Consider the following 24,847-nt stretch of genomic DNA (forward strand, 5'->3'; position numbering starts at 1 on the left):
GGTCTCAAACTCCTGACCTCAAGTGATCCACCCGCCTCAGCCTGTGAGCCACCGTGCCCAGCCTAGAATTTTCTATATGGTATTAGGCATAAAATACTAGCTTTCTTTGCACACTCTGCCTAGACTCAGTAATTTTAATGTTGGAGAGCTATGCATCTTAATCTAAAATCTGTAGAACCCTAAGGGTCTTCTGATAAGAATCTATAACAAATATAAAGATATAATCCTTTTTTTTTTTCTTTTTTAGACAGAGTCTTGCACTGTCACATGAGCTGGAATGCAATGGCGCGATCTCAGCTCACTGCAACCCTGCCTCCCAGGTTCACAGGATTCTCCTGCCTCAGCCTCCCAAGTAATTGGGATTACAGGCACACACCACCACACCTGGCTTATTTTTTGTTTTTTGTTTTTTGTTTTGTTTTGAGATGGAGTCTGTCTGTCACCCAGGCTGGAGTGCAGTGGCGTGATCTCAGCTCACTGCAAGCTCCGCCTCCTGGGTTCACACCATTCTCCTGCCTCAGCCTCCCTAGTAGCTGGGACTACAGGTGCCCGCCACCATGCCCAGCTAATTTTTTTGTAATTTTAGTAGAGATGGGGTTTCACTATGTTAGCCAGGATGGTCTTGATCTCCTGACCTCGTGATCTGCCCACCGCGACCTCCCAAAGTTCTGGGATTACAGGCATGAGCCACAGCGCCCGGCCTGTTTTTTGTATTTTTAGTAGAGATGGGGTTTCACTATGTTGGCCAGGCTGGTCTTGAACTCCTGACCTGGTGATCCTGCCACCTTGGCCACCCAAAGTGCTGAGATTACAGGTGTGAGCCACTGTGCCTGGCAAAGATATAATCCTTTAAGGGATTATATTATTGATTCTGTTAAAGACAAATTATCTTTATTATAATAAAGACATAATCCTTGAAAGGATTATATTATTGATCTTAAAAGATATAATTAAGAATGCTTCACCTCTCAGAGCAAGATCGTGCTTTTTTTTTTTTTTAACACAGTAAGAAGGAAATTGCAAAAAAACAAGGGACACACATCTGCTGAAGAGTTTCACACTCTTATTTCCTACCAAGTGGAATGCCAAGAAACATGCAGTTATTTCTTATACCAGTTCTGACAGAATTGAGATTATGAACCCCTTAATTGATTTCCCAGGGTCAGAAAGCATGGGCCAATGATGATATCCAATAACAATTCCTACCTCTTTTGGGTAACTGAGGTACAAGTTTCCCTTTCTATATAAAAGCATAAAACACAAGCAAACATGATTCCTGAAATATGAAAATATGCAGACATTATATGTTCTCACTTGATGCAGATATGAGACCTCTCTCTGGAAAAAGGCTCACAAAACTTTAGCATATCTTGCTTAAGAAAAATAGTCCACCGTCACAGGCTGCAAAGGAAAAGCCTATATGCAGCAATGTCAGAGGAATCTCCGACCTCAGGTAGGGGAGTTTCTTAGTGTCAGATTCAACTGAATCATTCCTCTTACAAACAAGTATTACTGTGCAATTTCTTGGCTGTTTTTCCACTTATGATCCAAGTGGTACCAAGAATGCACTGTGTTAGGCTAATGGGAGAACCTTTTAAGTCAAGCGAAGCTAAAAGATATAACATGCTCTTCAAATGAAGAGAGAAAAACGTAATGAAAGGACTGCAAAAAGTAGCATATGCATCAAACTCAAAAGAACCTGTATGGCAGTCAGCACTGCATTAATAAAAGGAAATAATACCATAGTTACCAGCTTACAAGGCGTATTTTTACTTTAAAAGACTCCAAAATTGGCCGGGCGCGGTGGCTCACGTCTGTAATCCCAGCACTTTGGGAGGTTGAAGCGGGCGGATCATGGTCAGGATATCAAGACCATCCTGGCTAACATGGTGAAACCCCGTCTTTACCAAAAATACAAAAAATTAGCCGGGTGTGGTGGCGGGTGCATGTAGTCCCAACTACTCGGGAGGCTGAGCAGGAGAATGGTGTGAACCTGGGAGGCGGAGCTTGCAGTGAGCCGAGATCGTGCCACTGCACTCTAGCCTGGGCGACAGAGCACAACTCTGTCTCAAAAAAAAAAAAAAAAAAAACTCCAAAAATTATATTGTATTAAATATGCCCATATTATAGATAAAGGCCACTACAAGAGAAATAGGGTTTAGGGTCTTAGGTGAGCAATTACTGAACACTGAGTACCTATCTACCCCTAGTGGCAAAGTGTGGAGGAAAACTATCATAGCAAGATTTCATAGTGCATCCATTAACTACAAAATTAGCTACAAAAATAAGCCAAAGGCTGACTTAAAGGTAAAGTTTAAATTAATCCCCAGCATGTGAGGTGTAAACTCATCATTCCTACAACTCATGGCTCAAAAGCAAAGAATGTACTAGGTTCAAGCTTCATGTCACCCCTAAATGTTTGGAACGTGATAATTAGAACTTGGGGCAGAATTTTGAGGATGATGACTAATCCAGTGAATCCAAAGAATGATAGTGATAAGGAAATCAAATCATATAGACTTTAGCTATGATGATGGCCTTCTGGTTTTGGATATGATCATTTACTTGGCTTTACCAATAACTATTCATTTGTCAATAACTATTCCTAAGTCTTGAGGAAGATCAGTAATTATATTGTTATTTAACCATGATTCTCACTGACATTGTTGTTTTTATTAGACCTCACTCAAATTCTCTGGCTGCTCTCTGTATTCAAATAGTAAAATATTTTACTCTACATAAGTATCAAGTTGAAATTCCTTCACATTTTAATTTTCAATACTTTGTTCGATCTTTTTACTGAAATATTTGCTTGTATGTGTATACGTACCAGAGCTACCTGTAAAATAAAGTAATTCAAATTTATTTTATATTATGGTTTGCTGTTTATATTTTCTAAATTCACTAAAATACTAATATATTAATTTTACTGTTACATTAATATGCATATTATGGGGCTTTAGCGCCAACAAATTTCCTGGTTTTGTTGCCACCTATCATTATTCATATATAACATTATATTTCTTTTTAGTTATGTGATACTATGTTTCACATTACTAATAACAGTACATTATTACTGCATATTAGAACTTGGGACTTACTGGGCCGGGCGCGGTGGCTCAAGCCTGTAATCCCAGCACTTTGGGAGGCCGAGACGGGCGGATCACGAGGTCAGGAGATCGAGACCATCCTTGCTGACACCGTGAAACCCCGTCTCTACTTTAAAAAATACAAAAAACTAGCCGGGCGAGGTGGCGGCGCCTGTAGTCCCAGCTACTCGGGAGGCTGAGGCAGGAGAATGGCGTGAACCCGGGAGGCGGAGCTTGCAGTGAGCTGAGATCCGGCCACTGCACTCCAGCCTGGGCGGCAGAGCGAGACTCCGTCTCAAAAAAAAAAAAAAAAAAAAAAAAAAAAGAACTTGGGACTTACTCTCACATTGTAACATATTGTATTTACTTGAACAAAATAATGGTTTATATAACACAGTTATTGCATGATAAAAAGAATTTAATTTTTTCCAAAAAATTTCTCCAGAAAATTGTGATGCATTGGGCATATATATACCTTTGTATCTTATATACCATTAAATATGATAGTTTCAGAGCACTGACATCTATCACATTTAAATCGTTAATTTCTGTCAGGGCAGCGTGGCTTATGCCTGTAATGCCAGCACTTCTGGGAGGCCAAGGCAGGAGGATAACTTGAGCCTGAGAGTTCAAGACCAGCCTGGGTAACACAGTGAGACCTCGTCTCCACAAAAAATTAAAAAATTCAGGGCTGGGCGCGGTGGCTCACGCCTGTAATCCCAGCACTTTGGGAGGCCAAGGCCGGCTGATCATGAGGTCAGGAGATCGAGACCATCCTGGCTAACACAGTGAAACCCCGTCTCTACTAAAAATACAAAAAAAATTAGCTGGGTGTGGTGGCGCATGCTTGTAGTCCCAGCTACTTGGGAGGCTGAGGCAGGAGAATGGCGTGAACCCGGGAGGTGGAGCTTGCAGTGAGTCCAGATCACACCACTGCACTCCAGCCTGGGTGACAGAGCAAGACTCCATCTCAAAAAAAATTAAAAATTGGCCGGGCACAGTGGGTTACACCTGTAATCCCAGCATGCTGGGAGGCCGAGGCAGGTGGATTACTTGAGGTCAGGAATTTGAGACCAGCCTGGCCAACATGGTGAAAACCCATCTTTTTTTTTTTTTGAGACAGAGTGACTCTGTTGCCCAGGCTGGAGTGCAGTGGCACAGGTGGCACAGTCTTGGCTCACTGCAACCTCCACCTCCCAAGTTCAAGCAATTCTCCTGCCTCAGCCTCCCAAGTGGCTGGGACTACAGGCACATGGCTCCACACCCAGCTAATTTTTGTATTTTTAGTAGAGACGGGCTTTCACCATGTTGGCCAGGCTGGCCTTGAACTCCTGACCTCAGGTGATATGCCCGCTTCAGCCTCCCAAAGTGCTAGGATTACAGGCGTGAGTCACCCATGTCTACTAAAAATACAAAAATTAGCTGGGTGTGGTGGCACATGCCTGTCGTCCTAGCTACTTGGGAGGCTGAGGCAGGAGAATTACTTGAACACATGAGATGGAGGTTGCAATGAACTGACATTGTGCCTCTGCACTGCAGCCTGTGTGACAGAGTAAAACTCCATCTCAAAAATAAATGAAATAAAATAAAAAATTAGCTGAGTGTTGTGGCACACTCTGATAGTCCCAACTACTCAGTAGACTGAGGTGGGAGGATTGCCTAAGCCCAGGTCAAGATTGCAGTGAGCCATGACTGCACCACTGCACTGCAGCCTGGGTGACAAAGACCCTGTCTCAAAAAAAAAAATTAATAAAAAGTCATTCATTTCCCCTTTCTTCATTTTGTAGTTTGTTGATATTTAATTTCTCAATTCGTTGTTGTCTTATAATTATATGAATACTGTAAGCTTAAGGAAGCTATACCTAGTTTTATGGTTACATAAATTTAACATTATAGTAAAATTCAGGAAGAATTCAATGTTGTACAGTATTACAGCTAGCTAGTGGTCTAAGTTGGGAGTATATCAAAAAACAATGGAGTCAATTTTAACAATAGTGAAAAACAAATGGAAATTTGTTCAAATTATTATTTTTATTTTCTTTTGAGATGGAGTCTCGCTCTGTCACCCAGACTCGAGTGCAGTGGCACGATCTTGGCTCACTGCCTCCCAGGTTCCCGCCATTCTCCTGCCTCAGCCTCCCGAGTAGCTGGGACTACAGGCACCCGCCACCACGCCCAGCTAATTTTTTGTATTCTTAGTAGAGACAGGGTTTCATCGTGTTAGCCAGGATGGTCTCGATCTCCTGACCTCGTGATCCACCTGCCTCGGCCTCCCAAAGTGCTGGGATTACAGGTGCAAGCCACCATGTCCGGCCCCTTGTTCAAATTATTAAAGGATTTAATTTTGGTATTTGGTTTGGCTGTGTCCCCACTCAAATCTCATCTTGAATTGTAGCTCCCATAATTCCCACGTGTTGTGGGAGGGACCTGGTGGGAAGTAATTGAATCATGGGGGCAGTTTACCCCATACTGTTCTCATGGTAGCAAATAAGTCTCATGAGACTTATTACCTTGGTTTTATAAGGAGAAATCCCTTTTGCTTGGTTCTTACTATCTCCTGTTTACTGCCATGTAAGATGTGCCTTTCGCCTTCCACCATAATTGTGAGGCCTCCCCAACCACATGGAACTGAGTCAATTAAACCTTTTTCATTATAAATTACCCAGTCTTGGGTATGTCTTTATCAGCAGCATGAAAACAGACTAATACAGTAAGCTGGTACTGGTAGAGTGGAGTACTGCTATAAAGATACCCAAAAATGTTTAAGCAACTTTGGAACTGGGTAATAAGCAGAGCTTGGAACAGTCTGGAGGGCTCAGCATGAGACAGGAAAATGTAGGAGTGTTTGGAACTTCCTAGAGATTTGTTAAATGGCTTTGACCAAAATGCTGATAAATGACATAGACAATGAAATCCAGGCTGAGGTGGTCTCAGATGGAGATGAGGCATTTTTTGGGAACTGGAGTAAAGGTGACCCTTGCTATCTTTAGCAAAAAGACTGGCAGTATTTCGCCTCTGCCCTGGAGATTTGTGGAACTTTGAACTTGAGGGAGATGACTTAGGGTATCTGGTGGAAGAAATTTTTTTTTTTTTTTGAGATGGAGTCTTACTGTGTTACCCAAGCTGGAGTGCAGTGACATGATCTTGGCTCACTGCAACCTCCACCTCCTGGGTTCAAGCAATTCTCCTGCCTCAGCCTCCCAAATGGCTGGGACTACAGGCGCATGCCACCATGCCCAGCTAATTTTTGTATTTTTAGTAGAGACGGGGTTTCACCATGTTGGCCAGGATAGTCTCGATCTCTTGATCTCATGATCTGCTAGCCTCAGCCTCCCAAAGTGCTGGGATTACAGGCGTAAGCCACTGTGCCCAGCCTCTGGCGGATGAAATTTCTAAGCAGCAAACCATTCAAGAGGTGACTTGGGTGCTGTTAAAAGTATTCCATTTTAAAAGGGAAACAGAATAAAAATTTAGAAATTTGCAGCCTATGTGATAGAAAAGAAAAACCCATTTTCTGAGGAGAAATTCAAGCTGGCTGCAGAAATTTGCATAAGTAATGAGGAGCTGCCAGGTGTGGTGGCTCATGCCTGTAATCCCAGCACTTTGGGAGGCTGCGGTGGGCAGATCACCTGAGGTTGGGAGTTTGAGACCAGCCTGACCAACGTGGAGAAACTCTGTCTCTACTAAAATTACAAAATTAGCCAGGTGTGGTGGCATGTACCTGGAATCCCAGCTACTCAGGAGGCTCAGGTAGGAGAATCACTTGAACCCAGGAGGCAGAGGTTGCGGTAAGCCAAGACTGTGCCATTGCACTCCAGCCTGGGCAAGAAGAATGAAACTCTGTCTCAAAAAAAAAATAGGGTGGGGGGGGGGGCAAATGTTAATTACCAAGACAGTGGGGAAAATGTCTCTAGAGCATGTCAGAGAACTTTGCAGCAGCCCCTCCCATCACAGGCCCAGAGGCCTAGGAGGAAAAAATGGTTTTGTGGGCTGGGCTCAGGGTCCCCTGCTGTGTGCAGCCTTGGGACTTGGTGCCGTGTCCCAGCCACTCTAGCCATGGCTAAAATGTGCCAAGGTACAACTGAGGCCATGGCTTCAGAGGGTGCAAGTACCAAGCCTTGGCAGCTTCCACGTGGTGTTGAGCCTGTGAGTGCACAGAAGTCAAGAACTGAGGTTTGGGAACCTGCACCTAGATTTCAGAGGATATATGGAATCACCTGGATGTCCAGGCAGAAGATTGCTACAGGAGCGGGGCCCTCACAGAGAACCTCTGCTAGGGCAGTGCAGAAGGGAAATGTGGGGTTGGAGCTCCCACACAGAGTCCCCACTGGGGCACTACTTAGTGGAGCTGTGAGAAGAGGGCCACCGTCCTCCAGACCCCAAAGTGGTAGATCCGCCAACTGCTTGCACTGTGCACCTAGAAAGCCACAGACAACACCAGTCTGTGAAAGCAGCCGGGAGGGGGGCTGTTCCCTGCAAGGCCACAGGGGCACAGCTGCCCAAGGCTGTGGGAGCCCACCTCTTACATCAGCGTGACATGGATGTATGACAAAGGAGTCAAAGATCATTTTGGAGCTTTGAGATCTGACTGCCCCACTGGATTTCGGACTTGCATGGGGCCTGTAGCCCCTTTGTTTTGGCCAATTTATCCCATTTGCAATGGCTGTATTTACCCAATGCCTGTACCCCCATAGTATCTAGGAAGTAACTAACTTGCTTTTGATTTTACAGGCTCAAAGGTGGAAGGGACTTGCCTTGTCTCAGATGAGACTTTGGATGTGGACTTTTGAGTTAATGCTGAAATGTTAAGCAAGTTAAGCAGTTAAGACTGTGGGGGACTGTTGGGAAGGCATAATTGGTTTTGAAATGTGGGGACATGATATTTGGGAGACACCAGGGGGTCTGTGGACCTGGTGGTACATAAATGAATCATGGAGGTGGTTTCCCCCATAGTGTTCTCATAGTAGTGAATGAGTCTCATGAGAACTGATAGTTTTTTAAGGGGAAACCCCTTTTGCTTGGTTCTCATTCTCTCTTGTCACCATGTAAGATGTGCCTTTTGCCTTCCACCATGATTGTGAGGCCTCCTCAGCCACCTGGAACGCCTAGCAAATTTTTATATTTTCAATAGAGGCAGGGTTTCGCCATGTTGGTCAGACTGGTCTCGAACTCCTGTCAGGTCATTATTTTTAATATATAATAGTGACAACCTAATACTTGCAATTATTTTTCCTTTAGAAGATGTATACATTAGCTATTATCATCGAAATATATCAACTTCTTCAAGTGTATTTTTGGTATGCAGAAAACAGGCCGAGCATGGTGGCTCATACCTGTAATCCCAGCACTTTGAGAGGAGAGGGTGGGCACATCACTTGAGGCCATGCGTTCAAGACCAGCATGGCCAACATGGTGAAACCCATCTCTACTAAAAATACAACAATTGGCCAGGCGCAGTGGCTCATGCCTGTAATCCCAGAACTTTGAGAGGCTGAGATGGGTGGATCACCTGAGGTCAGGAGTTCGAGACCAGCCTAGCCAACATGGTGAAACCCCATCTCTACTAAAAATACAAAAAATTAGCCGGGCATGGTGGTACACACCTGTACTCCCAGCTACTAGGGAGACTGAGGCAGGAGAATTGCTCAAACCTGGGAGGCGGAGGTTGCAGTGAACAGAGATCATGCCACTGCACTTCAGCATCGGTGACAGAAGGAGACTCTATCTCAAAAAAAAAAAAAATTAGCCAGTTGTGTTGTCACATGCCTGTAATCCCAGCTACTCAGGAGGCTAAGGCAGGAGAATCACTTGAACCTGGGATGCAGAGGTTGCAGTGAACCAATATCGTGTCACTGCACTCCAGCCTGGGCAACAGTTCTTTTTTCTTTTCTGTCTCAAAAAAGAAAAAAGAAAAAAAATCAATGATTGGCTGGGTGCAATGGCTCAGGCCTATAATCCCAGCACTTTGGGAGACCAAGGCAGGTAGATCACTTGAGCTCAGGAGTTCCAGATCAGCCTGGGCAGGAGCCACCATGCTTGGCCTCTTAATTTCTCTTTTTTTTTTGTTTTCTTTTGAGATGTAGTCTCACTCTGTCACCCAGGCTGGAGTGCAGAGGTGGGACCTCAGCTCACTGCAACTCCCGCCTCCTAAGTTCAAGTGACTCTCATGCCTCAGCCTCCTGAGTAGCTGGGACTACAGGCACGCATCACTATGCCCAGCTAATTTTTGTATTTTTAGTAGAGATGGGGTTTCCATGTTGGCCAGGCTGGTCTTGAACTCCTCACCTCAGGTGATCCACCTGCTCCGGCCTCACAAAGTGCAGGGATAACAGGCGTGAGCCACCGTGCTCGGCCCCAGGCATAGTTTTAAATGACATTTATCTATTGGCTTTTCCACAGAGTTTTTAAACTGAGTGATAAACTGATAATTTTTAACCATAAAGAAAGTTAACAACCCCTTATAACCACTTTCAAGTTTATTTTACAGCACTTTAATTGAAACATTATTTAACTACTGACCAGGACTGTTTACAAATGTGATGCTTGGCCTTCGAGACGATTAAAAACCTTTAAGTACTAAAATTTTACATCATGATTTAACTTAAGTGTTATGATGGTGAAAACAGAAGAAAATCTAAAGCAAACATACAATGATTTCCACAAAAACCATGTATTTCCCCCTTACATTAAAGGGAGGAAAGAAAGAAGAAAGAAGAAAAGGAGGGGGAAAAGGGGGCGAGAAGAAAAAGAAAGAGTGCATGATAAGCAAGAAAAATACACTTTCCCCCCAATTTGCAAAAAGAAGGGAAACTCTGAGGTCTCAGCAAATTAGGTACTCAACTGAGTCAGTTTATATTAAGGCATTTTCTTTACATATTATTGAATCCCATCATGCCTTTCATGTTGCCAGCAGCACCCTGTTGAAACTGCCTCATCATTGACTGAAGTCCTGCCATACCACCTAGGGCAAAAGTAGGGAAGTAGAGTTAAAAACAGATAACTAAGCAGAACTGGAAACATTTATTACTTTTACCTAATAAGTACTTCTAAAAATACTGAATTCTGATTGCAATTTAGTTATCAGCCTTAAAGAATGAACCACCTAAAAATTTATATTATCCTCATCAATAAAAGAGAATGAATAATAGCCTGTCTTATGGAGTTATTGTGAGGAATAAATGAGGTGATACATAAAAAGATCTTAGGATACTACCTGTCACACAGTCAATACATCTAAACAAAAAATTTTTTTCTTATCAATCCAAAAGGGTCTTACTCTAAGTTACATAAAAAATAATCAATAGGGGATTATTCCACAGGACTTATAAAAATAAAAGAATTCATTTATTGAACATCTACTATATGCCCAGAATTTTACTGAATGTCTTCATATATATTACCTCATTTAATTGTCACAATTTCTTGATGAGATATGATCTGTGATTTTACCAAAGGGGAAAGTGCAGTTCAGAAAGTTTAAGGAGCTTTGTAAAGGTTATACAGTCAAAGTAGAACTGAAGTTAAAAATCCTCAGTCATATAATTAAAAATATCCAGGTTCTAAAACAGATATGTGACTAAAAAGTCACCAGAACAAACAAACAAAAGATGATTAAACAGCTTGCTCAAACATCACAGAGATGGCAGCAGAAGAGTGAATAAGACCTCACCTAATAAGCCCTATTACAATTTAATTCAACTTAGGATTCAGATGACCATTTCCCTGAAATCACACCTTTTGAACAGATTTTCGTAATATTACAACAAAAGGCTTGTATCATTCAAACTCAACCCTTATAAATTAAACTGCATTAGCAACTGCTAACAACTTGGTATTTACCCATGTGATGTAGAACTCTAGGATCCATCATTTTGGCCATTTGTTGGTTCAATTTTGCCATCTGTGACTGGCTCACATTCTTAGACATGTCACCACCTGAGGAAAAAATAAAAAGATTTTGAGTCAGTACAGGAGGTAATATAATCAGTATAATCAGGGTATAATAGAAAGTTTGATGAAGTGAGTAAATACAAAGAAAAAATTACATAATCCTATCACTCTAACAAAATTATTTCTATTTCTACATATTCCTTTCTAATCTTTATCTCAATTACATACTATTTTTTGAAGAAGGACATATAAAATTCTATATAAAAGGACATTTAAAAGCCTTTCTTAAGGCTGCAATTTATGCTAATACTTTATTTGTTGTGAATAAGCCACTATTAGCAAAACTGTACCCAGTGTTTTATTTTTTATTTATTTATTTTGAGACGGAGTCTCACTCTGTCACCCAGGCTAGAGTGCAGCAGTGCAATCTTGGCTCACCGCAACCTCCGCATCCCAGGTTCAAGTGATTCTCCTGCCTCAGCCTCCCAAATAGCTGGGATTACAGGTACCCACCACCACACTCGGCTAATTTTTGTATTTTTAGGAGAGACAGGGTTTCACCATCTTGGCCAGGCTGGTCTCAAACACCTGACCTCGTGACCTACCCATCTCAGCCTCCCAGAGTCCTGGGATTACAGGTATGAGCCACCACACCTGGCCAGCCAGTGGTTTTTAATAGTAAGCTATAACGACTGCTTAATAGTGATACAGGGGAATGCTGGACAAAAGCTGAGTTTATAGACACGGGTTAATTAGCAAAGAGACTAGATGGCTGGTAGATGAATGTGAAAGTATGAGTCTGTTGGGCCAGGCATGGTGGCTCACAACTATAATCCTAGCACTCTGGGAGGCCGAGGCCGGCGGATCACTTGAGGTCAGGAGTTTGAGACCAGCCTGGCCAACATGGTGAAACCCTGTCTCCACTAAAAATACAAAAAAAAAATAGCCAGACATGGTGGTATGTGCCTGTAGTCCCAGCTGCTCGGGAGGCTGAGGCAGAAGAATTGCTTGAATCCAGGAGGTGGAGGTTGCAGTGAATCAAGATTGTGCCACTGCACTCCAGCCTGGGCGACAGAGCAAGACTCTGTCTCAAAAAAAAAAAGAAGAGTAGAAAGTAAAGTATGAGTCTGAGAGAATGTCAAGGTGTGCATGTATCTAAGAAGTTTTTTTTGTTTTTTTTTTTGTTTTTTTTGACACAGAGTCTAGCTCTGTCACCCAGGCTGGAGTGCAATGGCATGATCTCGGTCACTGCAACCTCCGCCTCCCGGGTTCACACCATTCTCCTGCCTCAGTCTCCCGAGCAGCTGGGACTACAGGCACGCGCCACCATGCCCAGCTAATTTTTGTATTTTTAGTACAGACAGGGTTTCACCACTTCGGCCAGGAGGGTTTCGATCTCTTGACCTCGTGATCTGCCCGCCTCGGCCTCCCAAAGTGCTGGGATTACAGGTGTGAGCCACGGCACCTAGCCAGAAGTTTTCTTTAAGTAATGAAAACCTTCAGAGAATACAAAGACAAATAATGCAACTTCATTTGTCAAGGAATTTCTACACTATGTCAAAACACCACAGTAAAAAGGGCAGCCAACGAAAGAGATGCAGCCTGGGTGAGGTGGGTCACATTTGTAATCCCAGCACTTTGGGTGGCGAAGGGAGCCTGATTACTTGAGCTCAGGAGTTCAAGACCAGCCTGGGCAACATGTCGAAACACTGTCTCTACAAAAAAAAAAAAAAAAGCATTAGCTGGGTGTGACAGCACGCGCCCATAGTCTCAGCTACTTGGGAGCCTCAGATTGGAGGAGAGCTTGAGCTTGGGAGGTCAAGGCTGCAGTGAGCCATGAGCATGCCATTGCACTCCAGCCTCCAGCCTGGGTGACAAAGCGAGACTGTCTCAAAACAAAACAAACAAAAAACAACAAAAAATAAATGCACTCTGAGCCAGAATAGGTAAAAACATCTTTTAGACAACAGCTGTACTCATAAAAGAAAGGAAGGCAAGAGATCTTCACTACAACAATGCATAGAATTGCTTCAACAACTTTTTTTTGTGTTTTTTTTTTTTTAAAACAGGCTCTTGCTCTGTCGCCCAGGCTGGAATGCAGTGCCCTAATCATGGCTCACTGCAGCCTTGCCCTCCTGGGATCATGGGATCCTCCTGCCTCGGCCTCTCAAAGTGCTGGGATTACAGGTGTAAGCCACCACACCCATCCAAAATTATTTATTTGAAAGGGGCATTAACTATGGTACTTCTCAGAAGCATTTATAAAAAATGGGACTCAAAGCTCCTCTTGATTCTCCAATCACAGCTGGTTAATGTGAATAAATCATGTGAATTATAAACTATGAATGAAAGAGAAGATACGTTTTTATGATAAAATCTGTGAAAACCACTTATGATGAATAAAACTGAAGAAGCTGGGAATTCCATGCTCATTAGTGATTTATCCTAAGAGTTTGTTTATCAGCACTTAAAACTTCTAAAAAGTATTTCAAGTTTGGTGTGACACAGCTGTGTGTATATCCACTGCCAACTTCATCCTGGGGTTATTCTTTTATTGAAGAATCAGTACATAGGTAAGATCTAGATGGTGAATCTGTCCTATCAAGACTAGTCAGGACTACATGGGAAAGACATTACAGTGATGTAATGTGTTTATTAATCACTATCTGAAATAGCATGGGATGGCAGGAATTTATAACCAGTTTTCAACATGTTTGTCTAATTTTTCTTCCTTATCACAAAAGAGCAAATAGGATATCACAAGGAAAATAAGGAAAGCTTCAAAGATAAAAGGTAATACTCATGCTTTTAGAAGCTATTCAGTGGTATTGTTCATCTTTGGAGCTTGTCTAATCAGTATTTTTGGAAATAATAAATTCATTTTAATGGGTTTCAAGGCAAATTTTCACAGACTCTGAATTAGTTGTTTACATTATAGAAAAAAATTAAAAAGAGGACTGGAAGAGTTGATAGTCTTTGGAAAAACTTATCTTTTTACGATACACAATACACAGCAAAATAAATTCCATTGAGATAAAAAGTCAAACACAAAATAAAACCAAAAACAAGTAGAAGCCAGACGTGGTAGCTCACGCCTGTAATCTCAGCACACTTTGGGAAGCTAAGGCGGGTGAATCATTTGAGGTCAGGAGTTTGAGACAAGCCTGGCCAACATGGTGAAACCCTGTCTCTACTAAAAATACAAAAATCAGCTGGGCATGGTGGCACGTGCCTGAAATCCCAGCTATTCGGGAGACTGAGGCAGGAGAATTGCTTGAACCCAGGAGGCAGAGATTGCAGTGAGCCAAGATCACGCCAGTGCACTCCAGCCTGGGCGACAGAGCGACTCTGTCTCAAAAAAAAAAAAAAAAGAAGAAAATGGTGACAACTGTGGTATCAACATGGAGAAGGTTAACTTGATAACCTCTGTTTAAAAAAAAAAAAAAAGGAAAAAATAAACATGGGGAAGCTGTTTATGAGCATAAAAGAAATAAAAAGAAAAGACAGGCTGGCTACATGAAAAAGGGCAACTACTATTCGTTATAAAATATAAATAAAAATAAAAGGTAAATTAAAAACTGGGGGAAAATATTCGAAGACATAAACCAAAGATTTTAAGGAGTTATTACAAAGATAAAATTGGGAAAAATGGAAGAACTGGACAGGGAACATGAAGAGGCGATTCACAGAGGAAATTCAAACCAGTAAATGTACAAAGAAATGTTAAACTAAATAATCTAAACACACATACTGAGAAAACATTCAACCATTACAATGGAAATGAGGCTGGATGTTGTGGCTCAAGCCTGTAATCCCAGCACTTTGGGAGGCCAAGGCGGGCACATCATTTGAGGTCAGGAGTTCAAGACCAGCCTGGCCAACATAGTGAAACCCCGTCTCTACTAAAAATACAAAAATTAGCCAGGCAGTAGTGGTGCGTGCCTGTAATCCCAGTTACTAGGAGGCTGAGACAGGAGAATCGTTTGAGCCTGGGAAGCAGAGGCTACAGTGAGCTGAGATCACGCCACTGCACTCCAGTCTGGGTGACAGAGAGAGACTCTCTCAAAATAATATAAACAAACAAATAAATATAATGGAAATACTACTACAAAATTTATTTAGCATCTACTATGTTTCCGATCAAAACAGACAAAATCCCTGGTCTCACGGAACTGCACAAAAACTAATCTGATATAGAAGTGAATGAATCAGCCTTACTGTCCAAAAAAGTGGCATTACATTAGACAAAGATACATGCATAACTAGAAGAGTATTACTCAGCAGTTAAGAAGTGTGTGTGTGTGTTTTTGGGGGATAGAGTCTCACTCTGTTGCTTAGGCTGGAGTACAGTGGTATAATCTCGGCTCACTGCAACCTCCGCCTCCTGGGTTCAAGTGATTCTCCTGCCTCAGCCTCCCGAGTAGCTGAGATTACAGGTATGCCCCATGATGCCCGGCTATTTTTTGTATTTTAAGTAGAGACAGGGTTTCACCATGCTAGCCAGACTGGTCTTGAACTCCTGACCTCAAGTGATCTGCCCGCCTCAGCCTCCCAAAGTGCTAGGATGACAGGTATGAGCCATCGCGCCCGGGCAAGAATTATATTTTGAAGAATATTTGACAACATGGAAAAATAGTTAATGATGTATCAGAAGAAAACTTAGTTATAACAACTGTTATTTGCAGTAGGATCCATTGGATTCTCTGGGGAGTAAAGGTAATGTGTTGTTTTTTTTTCCTTATATTATCTAAATTTAATACAATATGTTCACAAAAAGAAAAGCATTATTATTTTTTTCATTTACCCACACTACAGAGATGTAAAGTTTTTTTTAATATTAATGTTTATTACCTTGAATATGAAAACAGATAAATCATGGGTCACATAAATCCTCGAAGTACTTGAAAATAACATGAAATTCAGCTGTGAATTTTCCAATACTGGCAGTACTCTTAACTTTGTACTCAACTTCCTTTCTTTTCAGTCTGTTAATAATAAGCTTATTTTTCTTACCTTTGAAAAGTCCTTTGATACCTCCCATCTTTTTCACCATCTGTGCAAACTTGGTATATTGTGTCAAAAGTTCTTGAACATCTCTTGTTGATACACCTGATCCTCTTGCTACTCTTTGGATTCTTCCGGGTTGTTTACTAAAAACTTTGGCACCATCCGTACTATCTAGTTCTGTAGACAAGAGTCAATTACTCTCACACACAATTATCATTTACCATCAAAGCAGTTATGTGCAAATGGGCAATACATAAGAGCTTAGCAGATACGTTTTTAAAGTGATAACTATCTCATTTTTCTTTTTATATTACAAAATATCTTACTTACGGAAAAACAGATATAATACATAGTCAAACTACCACCCCGATTTAACAAATGTTATCATTTGCTATGTTTGCTTTTGAGTTTTAAAACTTAAACACGGAGGCCGGGCATGGTAGCTCACGCCTGTAATCCCAGCACTTTGTGAGGCCAAGGCGGGCGGCTCATGAGGCCAGGAGTTCGACATCAGCCTGGCCAATATGGTGAAACCCGTCTTTACTAATAACACAAAAATTAGCTGGGCATGGTGGCATGCGCCTGTAGTCCCAGCCACTCGGGCGGCTGAGGCAGAAGAAGTGCTTGAACCTGGGAGGCAGAGGTTTCAGTGAGCCAAGATTGTGCCATTGCACTCCAGCCTGAGCGACAGAGCAAGACTCCATCTCAAAAAAAAAAAAAAAAAAAAAAGAAAATACGGAATATATTCAAAAGAACATTTATAGTATTCATAAGCTATAAAAACAGTAAAACAAACGTGTACTTTTGCTATAAAAACAATAAAACGCACATGTACTTTCCCTACAGTTTAAGTAAACTATTAATAGAATGTTTTGAGACCCCATGTCCACCACTTCCATACTTCATATGTCTACCCTCTCCAGGCCCTCCAAACACCAGAGGTATATGGTATACTTAAAAAATGAACACAAATGCTCACCTTAGCTCTATTGTAAATATTAATCATGAATTCACAAATGCAGACTATATAAGCAAGCAGAAGGAGGAAGATTCTATCCATAATCAACAGAAAAATTATTTCCTATAATCAAGTAATTACTACTACTAGTATTTTAATTCTCTGAGTAGCTTTAAGAGTGAATTAATGGCCGGGTGCGGTGGCTCAAGCCTGTAATCCCAGCACTTTGGGAGGCCAAAACGGGCGGATTACGAGGTCAGGAGATCGAGACCATCCTAACACGGTGAAACCCCATCTCTACTAAAAAATACAAAAAGAAAAACTAGCTGGGCGAGGTGGTGGGCGCCTGTAGTCCCAGCTACTCGGGAGGCTGAGGCAGGAGAATGGTGTAAACCCAGGAGGCGGAGCTTGCAGTGAGCTGAGATCCGGCCACTGCACTCCAGCCTGCAGCCTGGGCGGCAAAGCGAGACCCCATCTCAAAAAAAAAAAAAAAAAAGAGTGAATTAATTCCCACAGTTGTTTGATGACTCTTAGAATATGAGGTGCATTTCTTCAGTTGCATGCAATCTCAGGAATGGAATGGACTTTAGTCAAAATGTCCATTATGTCTGCATTCCTTCTGCAATATCCCCCAAATAAATGGTTATCTAGCCTTGGTCTTAATATCCCCAGGAGAAGATGACCTGCTATCTAATGTAAAGCTGTCTATGCCATTCTGTTATACTTAGGGAAAAATCTTTTCTTTACACATATTAAATTGAAATCCGTTTACCTGGCACTTCCATTCCCATTCATGTATATGTCTCCTTGCCACACATAAAAAATAACGCTTTCAAAATCTTTTTTTTTGAGACGGAGTGTTGCTCTGTCACTCAGGCCACAGTGCAGTGGTGGAAGCTTGGCTCATTGCAACCACCAACTCCAGCGTTCAAGGCATTCTCCCACCTCAGGCTCCTGAGTAGCTGGGTCTATAGTCACACGCCACCACAGCCAGCTAATTTTTTTTGTAGTTTTAGTAAAGACAGGGTTTCACCATGTTGCCCAGGCTGGTCTCGAACTCCTGACCTCAAGTGATCCTCCCAAAATGCTGGGATTACAAGTGAGAGCCACCACACCTGGCCAGCTTTCAAATGCATAGGCCATTATGTCTCCTGTGAATTTTCACTGGATGACAAATATCCAACTCTTGACTCTTCTAACATGGTTTAGAACCCCATTGATCATCCTGATTTCCTATATCTTCTAATTTGTCTATACCCTCTAAGTATGTTGTCCAGAAGTGAACTGAAATCCAGTTGAAGTCTAATTATCAATGCAATACTAACGAAGATACAGTATCTCAAAATAAAGTCACAATCAAAACCTCCAAATCCATTTGATAAATGCAGCTTTTAAGCCACATCTTCCTTATAAAAGATTTATGAAATATATGTAATATTCCTTCCAACAGCTCAAATCAAATGAAAGAAAAACTAATAGCAGCACATCGTGGCAAGCAATATGACAGAGTTAAGCAAACAGAGGAAGGGGCCTTCATTCAAAGAAGGAAGGAAGTCAGGAAAGGTTCTATACTGGGCAAATTACTCAACTTCCCTGTGCCAGTTTCCTAATTTGAAAAAGGCAGATAATAACTGAATATGCTATAGGAGTTGTTATAATGATAAAATGAATTAACATATTTAAAGTGATCAGGACAGTGCCTGGCACAGAATGGATACTTCAGATATGCCACAATTGTGAATTCTACGTGCAAACATTTTTGCAGTGTTAAAGATGATGAGGAAAAAGACAACCTTAAAAGAAAAGGACAATCTTATTTGGGTTACTATGAAAACCTGGAGCTCAGGAAAAAGAGACTACAAAAAATAACAACAAATTAGATAGTAGATAAAGCACAGATATGAAAATTTGTTCAAATTGTTAGAATATTACGTAAACTTAGTTGATAAAGCAGCAGCAGCAGGGTTTGACAGAACTGACTCCAACTTTGGAAGAAGTTCTACTGTGGGTAAAATGCTATCGAACAGCATTGAATACTACAGAGAAATCTTTTGTGAAAAGAAGAGTCAATCAATCGGGCAAATTTCATTCTTGTGTTTTAAGAAACTGCCACAGCCACCTTGACCTTTGGCAACTATCACTGTAATCAGTTTGCAGTCATCAACATCAAGCTAAGATCCTCCATCAGCAAAGATTAGAATGCACTGAAGGCTTAGATGATCATTAGCATTTTTAGCAATAAACTTTTTATTTTTTCTTTTGAGACAGAGTCTCTGTCACCCAGGCTGGAGTGCAGTGGCACGATCTCGGCTCACTGCAACCCTCTGCCCCCAGGTTCAAGCGATTCTCCTGCCTCAGCCTCCCAAGTAGCTGGGATTACAGGCATGTGCCACCACATCTGGCTAATTTTTTTGTATTTTTAGTAGAAACGGGGTTTTACCATGTTAGCCAGGCTGGTATCAAACTCCTGACCTCAGGTGATCCACCTGCCTCAGCCTCCCAAAGTACTGGGATCACAGGCATCGTAAGCCACTGCACCCAGCCAACAATAAACTATTTTTAAATTAAGGTATATACATTGTTTTTTAGACACAATGCTCTTGCACACTTAATAGACTACAGTATATGTATGTGTAAACATAACTTTTATATACACTGGAAAACCAAAAAAATCTGTATGACTCACTTTACTGCATGATATTTCCTTTACTGCAGTGGTCTAGAACCAAACCCACAATATCTCTGAGGTATGCCTTTATAGGGTCAGGGGAACACAGCAGTATACTGAGAAAACTGAAACCTTATGTTTCAGACTGAAAGAATTTTCTAAGCATTGCTTAAGCTATCCATTTCTTAGTTTCCCAATGTATGTCAGCAATATTAAAGCTATGAAGAGACTTTTAGTAAATTTTTTTTTTTTCATAGAAGCAGGGTCTTGCTATGTTGGCCAGGCTGGTCTTAAACTCCTGGCCTCAAGTAATCCTCCCACCTTGGCCTGCCAAAGTACTAGGATTACAGGCGTGAGCCACCTCACCCGGCCAAATTTAACTCTTTAAAAACTAGCATTCCACCAAATTTGACTACAGAGTTCTCCTTTTAAGTTATCTCTATCAACATCATGAAGAACTAGTGTTCTTTCCTTGTATCTCATTTGGAGAAGTATTGTAGTAGACATTTCTCTCACTGATGAAGGCAATCCAATGATCATAACCCTTTGAGTAAGAGCTTTCAAGCTATTACAAATCTACCTAAAAATAATCTTTCAGTCAAAATTTCTCCCCATCTTGTCCACAAGAACACAGTGAAACTCTCATCTTACTGATATTCAGAATATTGTCCCCTGAGGAAAATAATCTGCCATCTTACCTTGATCATTCATACTATCCATTATTGTCATTAATTTCTTTAGCCTTGCCATTGACTCCTGTTCATTTCCTTTGCTCATAAAATCTGTTCCAAAACCAGGGATCATCCCCTAAAACAGATTTAAACATAAAGTCAATAATAACTTAAGATTAATAGTTCAAAATGTCCACATTTAACTATTAGGTTTAATATTGACACTAAGTCTTAAGATACCTATTTTTACCCAAATGTAAAAATAATTAAAGCAAGTGTATCTATTCTTAGAAAATTTAATAAAAACAAAAGAAGGTATAAACTTTTAAGGATAACTAACCAAGATCTGACTGAAGGGGCCCATTTTCATGATATTTTGAAATTGCTCATACATGTCTCGCAACGTAAACTGACCTGAAATACAATATAATTTGGATATATTACAGTATGTACATTTCCATTCAACAAAACTAATTTCATCCTTAATCATGAATTCATCTTGAAGCACACTTATAAAATATACAATCAATAAATATTCACCAAGCAGTTACCATGTGCAAGATGACAGGATGAATGCTAGGGAGAATATATAGACACATAGACAGGTCCTATCCTAGAGAAGCTAACATTCTATCTGAGAAAACACATATACAAACACACAAGAAACCTGAAAACAAGGCACATAAACTATCCCTACTAGGATGAGTAAAATTTTAAAGGTTGACAATATCAAAAGTTAAAGAGGATGTGGACCATAAAGAACTGCCATATATTGTTGGTGACAGAATAGCAAAACACTTTAGAAGATTGTTTGGAGTTTCTTAAATAGCTTAGGGATCTATGAACAGGAAAATGGATACCTGTGGAAAAAATACTATTCAGTAATAAAAAGAACAAACTATAGATAAGTACGACTACATGAACGAATATCAAAATATGCTTAGAGAAAAGAGATTGGAAAAAAAAGGATATATTCAGAATTTCTTTACTTTTTTAAGAGGGTTGTGCTCTATCACCGAAACTGGATTGCAGTGGTACAGTCATAACTCACTGGTAGCCTCAAACTCCTGAGCTCAAGTGACCCCCCCGCCTCAGTCTCCAGAGTAGTTAGGACTATAGATGCATGCCACTGGATTTTTCTAAGAGATATGGGTCTCACTATGTTGCCCAGGCTGGTCTCAAACTCCTGGTCTCAAATGATCCTCCCACCTTGGCCTCCTAAAGCACTGGGATTATAGTATGAGCCACCATGCATAGACCAGGACTTCTATAATATGAAGTATTACTGGGAAAGGGCATAAGCAAACCTTTTAGAGTAATGGAAATGTTCTGTTTCTTGATTGGGTATGGGTTACTGTGCATTTGTTAAAAAAAGAAAGATATCCTTAGGATTTGAGCATTTCATTGTATGTATATTAATCTAAGCTTTAAAAACAGGGATGGAACAAGCCAAAAGAGAAAGTATTTTCTATTTATGTCCTAAAGATAAAAAGAGAAAAGGTATTTGATTCAGGCATTCTGAATTTGAAGTGACAGTACAGTATCTTAAAAGAAACGTTACAGCAAGCAACTAGAAACACAGAATTAAACAGTGGAAGAGAGGATTAAGGTTGAAATACATATTTGGCCATTTATACAGAAGTGATAATTAAAGCTAGGATAATATAAGAAATCTAGAGACATAGAACTTAGAGTATGAAAACAGAAAAGGCAGAAAACACTTAAATATTCGGAACCAAGGAAAACAAGAAAGGTCACTACATGTGGAAATTAGGAGACCCTTGGAGATCTCAGAATGAGTAGAATATTAGGAACAGAAACAAAAGACTTCAGGAGAGTCAGGAGTAAGAAAGGAAACAGAATAGGAATATACACCCAGCTTCGTAGTGCTAGCAGAAACAGTGGTAGGATTATTCAAGATAGAAAAAGGAAGGAGTGGCCAGGCATGGTGGCTCATGCCTGTAATCCCAGCACTTTGGAAGGCCGAGGCGGGCGGATCACCTGAGGCCAGGAGTTCGAGATCAGCCTGGCCAACATGGTGAAACCCCATCTCTACTAAAAATATCAAAATTAGCCAGGCGTGGTGGTGCACGCCTGTAGTCCCAGCTACTGGGGAGGCTGAGGCAGAATTGCTTCAAACTGGGAGGTGGAGGTTGCAGTGAGCTGAGATTGTGCCAATGCACTCCAGTCTGGGCGACAAGAGTGAAACTCTGTGCCAAAATAAAGAAAAGAAAAGGAAAAAAGGTGCAAAGAAACAGGCAACGAAGTATAAATTCATTCATTCAATAGTTACTGAAGGCCTACTATGTGCCAGACACTGTGCTAGGTACTGTGAACATAAAAGATGAATAACACAGCTATGACCTCTACCTTCACCATCCAGCAGGAAAAACGGACATCAAATAATTGTGGTGAATAATACAAAAATTGTAGGAAGCAATAGAAACATCTGTCAGAAGGTTCCAACTCAGTCTAGGGTTCAGGTGAAATGTCCCTGAAGAAGGACATTTAAGGAGAAATCTGAAGTATAAGTAGCAGTTAGCCATCTTGGTCAGAGATGATGGCAGAGGTAAGAAAAGAGATAGAGGAACAAGCAAAGGCAACAGCCTAGATGTGAGACAGGAATGTACATTTGAGAAACTAAAAGAAGTCAAGCATAGCTGACACACAGAATACTAAGAACAACAGTGCTAAAACACAACATGGAAGATGTGAGCTAGATCATAAAATCAGTTAAAAACTTTATAAGGGCAATAGAAAGCCATTAAAGAATTTTAAGAAGAGCAGTAATGGGATCAGATTTGCAGTTTTGAAAGATTATTTTGGGCTGTAGTATGAAAAAATACATCAACGGGGAAGAGTACAGGAAGCTGGAAGATCTGTTGAAAGACTTACAATAAGAAGATCTAGGAAAGAGATGAACTAGCATAGTTGTAGAGCGGCTACAGAGAAGGGGATGGAATGGAGATATTTAGGAGGTAGGAACACTAGGACTAGTTAACTGATGGAGAAAGGAGTGGGCAGAGTGAGGAAGAAATAATAATGACACCCAAGTTTCTGACTCTGGCAACAATATAAATGATGTTAATATTCATTGATGAGACAACAAGGTGAGAGGTTGGGATGGGAATAAGGATGTGCTGAATTTGAGATGTCTGTGAAACATCCAAGAATGGTCTAGTAAACACAGATACATGAGTCTGAAGCGCCTGAGAAAGATGACTTAGAATGATCCCTGAGAAACACCAGCATTTAAGAGAAAGGTAAAGGCACAATTATCTGGTAAGATGAGTGAGAAGCAGCAAAGAGGCGAATAGTTGCTATGGTAATTAAAGATTATTTTTAGAACAACTGGAATGGTAGAGAATAATATACACGGAGTGTTTATGATGTGCCAGACATTGTACATGCATCGGCGAATGCAGTCTTCACAACCATATGAAGTAGTTAGTATTATGTACTTTTTACAGATGACAAAATTGAGGCTAAGTAATTTCAAAAAGTTATACAGCTGAATAATAGATCAGAGATACAAACACTGGTATGTTATTATTTAAGAACCTGAGCTCCTAATCGAGTAACATCCTTCCCTACAGGAGGGGTCTTTCATGTGGGGTAAAGAAAATGTGGTATATTTAATTTCATCCTTGTGTTCTAACTTACTTTTAACCTGTTTAACTTCAAGGAACCAGCCAAGCACAGTGGCTCACACCTGTAAAACCAGCACTTTGGGAGGCCGAGGTGGGCAGATCACCTCAGGTCAGCAGTTCAAGACCAGCCTGGCCAACATGGCGAAACCTCATCTCTACTAAAAATACAAAAATTAGCCAGGCCTGGTGGTACGTGCCTGTAATCCCAGCTCCTCAGGAGGCTGAGGCAAGAGAATCACTTGAACCCAGGAGGCAGAGTTGGCAGCGAGCCAAGATTGCACCCCTGCACTCCAGCCTGGATAACAGAGTAAGACTCCATCTTAAAAAACAAACAAACAAACATACATTTCAAGGAATCTAGTGAAAGCCTTGATTTTAATCTTAATTTTATTACAATAAAGAAAACAAAAACACTGAATTCTGTAACTGCTCAGGCACCTAGATTTTAAATGATTTGCATATAAATCATGTAAAATAATAAGCAGTAGAAGATCTGACTCTAATAAATATTATATTTCAAACAACTTAATAGTAACTTTATAAAAAAAAGTCAATGGAAGACATCTGAGATGAAGTGCTTTTTTGTCACTCATATACCATGTTTCAACTTCTCTATAAGTGCTTCATTGTCATCCAACTTCAACTCGTTGACTTTATCTATCAGTCCTTCAATGTCGCCCATACCTATAAGATGCAAAAAAGAAAAATTAACAACTAATACTATACCCTGCTTTACATTATACAAAACACACTCACATACATAATAACCTTGTGAGGTTATTATGATAGGTATTCTTACTACACTACACAAATGAGAAAACCGAAGCTAAGAAAGTTAAGTGGCATGGCCAGGCACGGTGGCTCATGCCTGTAATCCCAGCAGTTTGGGAGGCCGAGGTGGGTGGGTCACCTGA

General features: G+C 40.8%; 1 protein-coding gene across 4 annotated transcripts in view; it reads right to left on the reverse strand.

The window, feature by feature from the left end:
* Positions 1 to 24,847, reverse strand: part of LOC105477965 (signal recognition particle subunit SRP54) — a 98,663-nt gene that overhangs the window by 42,863 nt on the left and 30,953 nt on the right. For 3 of the 4 annotated variants that reach the window (XM_011734882.3, XM_011734880.3, XM_011734883.2), the window contains exons 11-16: positions 24,531 to 24,617; positions 20,624 to 20,697; positions 20,311 to 20,419; positions 15,993 to 16,163; positions 10,929 to 11,024; positions 9,548 to 10,050 (exon numbers count right to left, since the gene is read on the reverse strand). In XM_011734882.3, the coding sequence (XP_011733184.1) occupies positions 9,959 to 10,050; positions 10,929 to 11,024; positions 15,993 to 16,163; positions 20,311 to 20,419; positions 20,624 to 20,697; positions 24,531 to 24,617 (629 nt within the window). In that variant the 3' untranslated portion in view covers positions 9,548 to 9,958. Of the gene's footprint in view, positions 1 to 9,547; positions 10,051 to 10,928; positions 11,025 to 15,992; positions 16,164 to 20,310; positions 20,420 to 20,623; positions 20,698 to 24,530; positions 24,618 to 24,847 lie in introns of those variants that run through there. The other variant, XM_071100335.1, reaches the window with a different exon arrangement.

Source organism: Macaca nemestrina, chromosome 7 (genome assembly GCF_043159975.1).
Source record: "Macaca nemestrina isolate mMacNem1 chromosome 7, mMacNem.hap1, whole genome shotgun sequence".
NCBI classification, from domain to species: domain Eukaryota; kingdom Metazoa; phylum Chordata; class Mammalia; order Primates; family Cercopithecidae; genus Macaca; species Macaca nemestrina.